Below are 7362 nucleotides of genomic sequence, written 5' to 3' on the forward strand. Positions count from 1 at the left end.
ATTCAAGCCTAATGGTTTCATTGACTAAATATATTTACAATTTCTTCAACTCAAAAGTTCATGAAACGTCTTCAACAACTGGCAAATTGAGTAGATGCGGATGCCCTGACGGCCATGGCAGCACCACAAACTCCTTATCATTTTCATAATTTTACAATGTCCAATAGTTTGCAGTACATGTCTTTCCCTAAGTAGAAGAACATAATAAGTTCATATCACTTTAAGGCTCCTTGTATTGTAGCAACCAGATTTCTTTTTCCTGTAATAAAGTAAAACATCCCAAAGATAGTAAAACATCACAAAGATAGTAAAACATCCCAAAGATAAAACCTGTACAACTTATTTCAAATTAATTTCTAAACAAAGAGAATGATAAATTTCCAATTTTGATAACAATTTTTTCAACCAAATACATGCAGTTTACTTCAAATTTAGAATATGACATGTTGGTTTTTATATACTCAATTACATTTTTTTCATATCGTGATAAAAAATGGTTATCTCCCTTTTCTTTTTAGTTTTGAGTATTTTGTCATCCAATCCTTACAGGGTTACCTCCCATGTGGAAGATTGTCATAAATTTGTAACAGAAATTTATGTCATTTTCCCTAAAATATATGAAATTGTGCTTGCAAATACACAACGTCATAATCAATACCTCCCTCCAACGGCAAAATAATCCTTTAATATGGGGAGAATAAATAATCATTATTTAAAAAATTAGGTATGTATTTAAGTACTACCTGCATGATTCCGATGTTCACACAACCAGATCCCCTGCCAAGTGCCAGTGTTCAGTTTTCCATCTGTTATAGGAACATTCACTGATGCCCCTAAAAATGCTGCCTTGACATGTGCTGGCTGGATGTAGAAAAAGTATAAAAAGGCATCATTTTAATCAAATTTCAGTGAGAACATTATACTTATTCTGGCTAAGAAACAAGACAAAACAAAATTTTAACCAGTCTTAAAAACATTAATCTGCAACCTCTAGATTTGTAACCATTCCACTAATTTAGACAATGTTTTCTCCATCTGCATAATATCACAGCACATTTCATTGAGTTATAAATATCATGTATTATGTTTTATAATATGTTTTTATTTAGAACAAGAGGCCCAGAGGGCCTGTATCGCTCACCTGTTTTTTTATTAGTAATTATCACAAGAATCTGACAATTAGAAAAATAAGCAAAATTGACTCCCAAAGTTTAATTTTGAATCACAACCATACAATGATGCTATTGATACCATACAAATATGCTATCCAATACATAGGTTCAGAGACAAAGTCATTTATATGAAAATAGTAGCCTAATTGACCTTTTTGACCTCACATCTATTGCCGTTTAAGGCCCCGGGGGGTCAGCCCTATCATTTGTACAATTTCAAATCCCAACCCTATAAGGATGCTACCGTTGCATCATAAGTGCTCTACCATTCTTAGTTGCAGAGAAGAAGTCGTTTATATGGAAATAGCTAAATTGACCCCTTTTGACCCCACCCTTCAGGCTCCCGGGGGGGGGGTCAGCCCCATCATTTGCAAAATTTTGAATCCAAACCCTATAAGGATGTAACTATTGCATTATGAGAGCAATCCCATGTTAAGTTGCAGAGAAAAAGTCATTTATATGGAAATTGACCACTTTTGACCCCGCCCCTCAGGCCCCCGGGGGTTAGCCCTATCATTTGCTCAATTTGGAATCCCCAGCCTACAAGGATGCTACCATTGCATTATGGGTGCTATACCATGCTTAGTTGAAGAGAAGAAGTCATTTATATGGAAATAGCCAAATTGACCCCTTTTGACCCCCCCCCTCAGGCCCCCCGGGGTCAGCCCTATCATTTGCACAATTTTGAATCCCCACACTATAAGTATGCTACCATTGCATAATGGGTGCTATACCATGCTTAGTTGCAGAGAAGAAGTCATTCATATGGAAATAGCCAAATTGACCCCTTTTGACCCCACCCCTCAGGCCCCCGGGGGGTCAGCCCTATCATTTGCACAATTTTGAATCCCCATCCTATAAGGATGCTACCATTGCATTATGGGTGCTATACCATACTTAGTTTCAGAGAAGAAGTCGTTTATATGGAAATAGCCAAATTGGCCCCTTTTGACCCCATCCCTCAGGCCCCCGGGGGGTCAGCCCCATTATTTGCACAATTTTGAATCCCCACCCTATAAGGATGATATCATTGTATTATGGGTGCTATCCCATGCTTGGTTTCAGAGAAGAAGTCGTTTATATGGAAATAGCCAAATTGACCCCTTTTGACCCCTCCCCTCAGCCCCCCGGGGGGGTCAGCCCCATCATTTGTACAATTTTGAATCCCCACCCTGTAACGATACTACAAATGCATTATGAGTGCTATCTCATGCTTAGTTTCAGAGAAGAAGTCGTTTATATGGAAATAGCCAAATTGTCCCCATTTGACCCCGCCCCTCAGGCCCCGGGGGGTCAGCCCCATCATTTGTACAATTTTCAGTTAGTAGCCCATAAGGATGCTACCAGTCAAATTTTATTGAAATCCGACCAGCGGTTATGGAGAAGAAGTCGATTGTTGACAGACGCCGGACTACGGACGACGCCGGACGCCGGACGCTGCGGTATCCCATAAGCTCACCTCGGTCCTTTGGACCAGGTGAGCTAAAAATTAGAATGGTACTTTTGCAAGAAAAATTCATTATAATATGAGCTGAGAATGAGAGTTTTGTGTAAGTAAACACTTGTATGTATATGCATGTTTTAAAAAAACTTTTTTAAGATAAAAAAAATGAAAAATTTATAAAGATATTATCACAGCATTTCACCTGGGTAACTTTAAGTAACTTTGAAATTTTAGTAGATTTGTGTCTGTTTTCTTACCATATCATCCGGCCCCTCACAGGAGTGTTTAAATGGTGTGCTCTGTCAAAAGACAATAATACATTTTCATGTCTATGAAATCGTTCATTATCAAAGTGAGAAGTGAAAATTCTCTTTGCAAAAGCCTAAAAAGATAGAAAGGTTCTGCTAATCTGCAGTAGTACCATTTAAAGAAATGACCAAAATACAAACTCTCTTTCATATTACACCTCAAAAGAAACACAAGCTCTATTATACAAAAACCTCCTTTCATTCAGGATAACATTATCTGTTTATGCATAATAATTATTAATACAAGACAGAGTATGTGTAAATTGGATAATAAATTTCTTAGGACAAATCTAAGCTGTATTGAGATGTTTTTAATTTAAAACAAATTGAAAAAAATAATGACTAAATGATTATGAATCCATTTACAGACATGTTTGTACTTACATCAGGAACTAATTTGTTGAGCATCATCTCCATGTCAACCCTGCAAAAATCGTTTATAGAGATACATGTATAAATCATGTATTAAAAGATATTTATTTATTCAGGTTTCCGTAATGTTGAACTTATGCTGGAAGATAGAAATAGGGTAATTAACTTAAACAACAATTTTTTCAAAAGTCTTCTGTAATACTTTTAAATTTTTTACTCACCTCACATCTGGATCCCAGTTCTAGGAATAAAACAATACAAACAGACTTAACAAAATTGACATATGAAAATACATGTGTAGGACAATTAAAACAATACAGTAAAGAGGATTTTGTTCATTAAAAATTTCAAGTATAAATGTCAAGTTTCCCAAAAATATGCACAGTTTATGTAACCTTAAGCTTATTATTAATTCAGTGTCTTGCTGTCTTCCTCAGAATTTTAAAAACAACTAAATTAAAATAATGAAATGTAAGTGGTGTTAAAGTAGAGTGGTGTTTAATGGCCCACTTGCTACATGTGGTTCCATTTGTATGGCGATACATTGTAAGTTTTCAACATGTTCCAAAATACATTTTGTCTTTAGAGTAATATTTAAAACACTCACCTCATTTAAACACAGACTGGCTGATGTGTGTTTTACTGAAACAAAATATCGTAAGTATATTTATGTGGTGACAATGTGTGCATTCATTATACAGTGTATACATACATATCTGCAAGGGCATATACATATAATGTACAATGTAGCTAAGGCAATACTCCAACAATGTTAGAGATATTACACATCGAGACACTTTTGATCATTCTGTCAAGTCGATATTGCCCATCATAAGTTTCTCAATATCGACATCTGATATTATTGGCTGATTGGATTAGCTAAGGCATGTTTATTTACAGGTTACGGTTACCTAAACAATTAACCCATGTCAAACATGATTGATTAATAAAAAAAGAAAACAATAGCATAAGAACTTCAAATACAGGGCAATACATAACAAATACTTTATAATACAGGGCCGAAATATCAGTGATTTATAAGACACAGACAGACAGATAACGTTAGGGACATTGTAAGTGTAGAAGAACATGGAAAATACACATTCCTGTCGAGTGCCCCGACCAGGAATCGAACCCGGGTCTCCGGCGTGGAAATCTACGGCTCTACCCGGTAGTACCGACTGAGCCAAAGAAGCATGCTCCGTCAGCTGAGTGACAGAGATAGTATTTAACACTATTTACGAGTCACACCGACCCGCTCCTTTTACATAAGGTTTTTACAAATGTACAGTAGTTTATTTCGGGTATACTAACTATGCAAATTCAGCAATCCGATTTGCATATTTGCGATTTCTGGAACTTTAGCTACTACTTCATCTGTAATGAGATGACATCCTCTCTTTTTGGAGGAGACCGCGAATTCCCTTTGGAACCACACAGTGCCTTGGTATCCCTTGCTGGTGGCCGCCATATTGTTTCCTTTTGCATCCGAGTCACATGAACGCTTAACAATTGTAAGAGACCCAAAGGGCCCGCTTTTTGAGATGCCAATCGGGAACCTTCGGCACTTTCCGTAAACGAGAAATATGTAACGAATAACAAGGATTTATAAGTATATTATCTCATATACGTCCTTGCGAATAATGATGAAAATACAATAACAATCATCGAGACTAATAGACCTAAAGTTTAAGGCTGAAATGTATTTGTCACGAATCGGAATGAGTGTTATTTTAATTATTTGGCCAAAACAATATACACGTATCTCTGTTTAGGCACAGGCGTCTGCTTCTGGTTTGATAAAAATATAATAACCTACCCCTACTATATGAACAAGGTGAGACACTCCGATACTGTGGGACTCTTCAAGCGAGCAGTTGCAAAAAGCAATCTGATTGGTCAATTAATTTGATTAACCAATCGGATTGCAACTTGCAAAACTGCTTGCTTGAATGCATCGTCCACTATTTGGATACTTCGTGTCCTGTTTCATATTTAAAAAACCGTAACTTCGCGACAAAAACCTGACATACATTGCAAAAAGAGGATTCTTAATTAAGGTACGTTGATTGAACGAGCGGACACTCAATATTTTCGTAAAATTTGGTCTAATTTCTAAGTGAATTGGAGCGTACCCTCAACTTCCGGTTCATGGAGTGTCTTACCTTGTTCCTTGTTTTTTCCAAAACCAGATGCAGACGCCTGTGGTTTAGGGTTACATTCGTAAAAAAAGATAAGGTCGGTAGGTCGGGATTTTTTAGCGTCTTTCACTCTAAAGTAATGGCCTGAACCGGAGTCTGAGATCGAAATCCCGACATTTATTTTTTATTTTCTCGTAGAAAAGTGGAAAAAATAGTATCGGGGTAAAAAAATTAGGGTCGGTCGGGTAACCGTAAACAGACATTTTTTGGGATGGTGTACATACATGCACGTACATGTATAACCAAGGACTCAGATATAGGCAATACTGTGCAATTCTGAATATCTGAACCTAATCTTCCGTAGATCACAAGTGCCTGTATTATCATAAACTATTATTAGTAGTTAATAAAGTAAGGTTCAACTAATTGTGACCGTGTTAAGGTTTTTGGTATAAAAACTCGGCCCTACGGTACCAGACCAGTCCATCGATTCATCATTGTAACTAGAGATCAACCCCGGGCCCCAGGACACACGTGTATTAGTCTAACACATTAAGACACCCCCCACATATCCTCCAAAAAATGACTGAAAATAAAAAAAAAATAAAATAAAAAACTAATGATAATAAGCCAACGTAACAAACTTCCAATTGACAAAATACGCTGATAAACATTAATGAACTATATGTGTAGGTTACGAACATATGTATGTAGCTAGGCTGCAGTCTGATATACAGAGCGCAGTGGAGACTCTATGCGGTTTCCGAGGTTGGGTATATTAGATTTGAAACGTTTTATTTATCATAAAAACCGCAGAGCAGCTTTACAAAAGGCATTGTACCTTGCTGAAAACAATTTTTCTGAAATAAAATAATTGGAAACATAAAAAAACTATTAAACAGGGTTATGTTTTCTGATATTATATATCAAGATGTGATGGAGCGGACATTAAATTAATCATATCACTTGATGAACCCGGTCCAGACTCTTTCAACATGTGATTTTATTTATGATATAAAGGAACTTCGATGTACGCTTTTAATGCACAGGGAACGGAAAGTAGCAACTGATGAAAATATACGGTAAAACAACCTATAGATACTCGCGCCGTCTTTACATCAAATTTCGCTTTTCCATGTCCAGCAACATTTACACAAATATCTCATATTGCATGTCCGTGCCAAATGATAGAATGCGAAATTTTATTGCACCCTTCATGGGGCACGTTGTTTAAGATCGCCCGGTTTTAATCTTTCAGGACACGTTCGCCGTGCCCCCAATCTAATGTAAGTGATTTTGATGGGTTCATGGAATTCATTTTCATATTGAAACGTATGCTCTGCAAGTAGGGCGTTAGAATTGTACCTGCTACCCTTATTCCATATTACAGAGTTAGCTCTCTTGCGGGAAGGTCTTGATTGTGACGTCATTATGTTGTTAGCGCATTTCATGTAGCTTACTCCGAAAAGTCAATCGGGAACCTTCGGCACTTTCCGTAAACGAAAAAATATTCTAAATAACTTTCCTTACCGTCTCCCTTGTCACCTCTTCAATTTTGACTTCAGTTTGGCGTTATGAGGAAGGCTCTAGGTTCTGTTTCCTATCCGAAACATTCTGCACCTGTTTAGCGCTCAACATAAAGGGAGTAGGACGACTTATTCGCCAGTTGTCAGTATAATGTGACCAGGTGGGATGTGCTTATGTAGAGTCTTCGGCGCCATTTTTCAGTGAGCGAATATACCACAGCCTCCCCAAAAATATAGGCATCCATACACTACAAGACATTGCACATTTGGGAGGTCGTCCCTAAATGGCAAAAACAAAAAATGGCCATGTCTGAATAGGACATTAATATAACACACCAAACCAAATTTAGAAGCGCCTCAGAACTTAAAGCAATAATGCTTAGTGCCAATAACCAATAT

At 37.1% G+C, this 7362-nt stretch overlaps 1 protein-coding gene across 1 annotated transcript; it reads right to left on the reverse strand.

The window, feature by feature from the left end:
• Positions 1 to 7: 7 nt before the first annotated feature.
• Positions 8 to 4788, reverse strand: LOC138314105 (UPF0047 protein YjbQ-like). Its single transcript, XM_069254286.1, has 7 exons — positions 4611 to 4788; positions 3904 to 3938; positions 3518 to 3537; positions 3309 to 3348; positions 2874 to 2915; positions 744 to 861; positions 8 to 259 (listed from the first exon to the last, which is right to left on the reverse strand). The coding sequence occupies exons 1-7, from the start codon at positions 4765 to 4767 to the stop codon at positions 216 to 218; spliced, it is 456 nt and encodes a 151-aa protein (XP_069110387.1). The 5' UTR covers positions 4768 to 4788; the 3' UTR covers positions 8 to 215.
• Between the last annotated feature and the right edge of the window lie 2574 nt (positions 4789 to 7362).

The sequence above is a fragment of the Argopecten irradians genome, unplaced genomic scaffold, assembly GCF_041381155.1.
Source record: "Argopecten irradians isolate NY unplaced genomic scaffold, Ai_NY scaffold_1430, whole genome shotgun sequence".
In the NCBI taxonomy this organism is placed as follows: domain Eukaryota; kingdom Metazoa; phylum Mollusca; class Bivalvia; order Pectinida; family Pectinidae; genus Argopecten; species Argopecten irradians.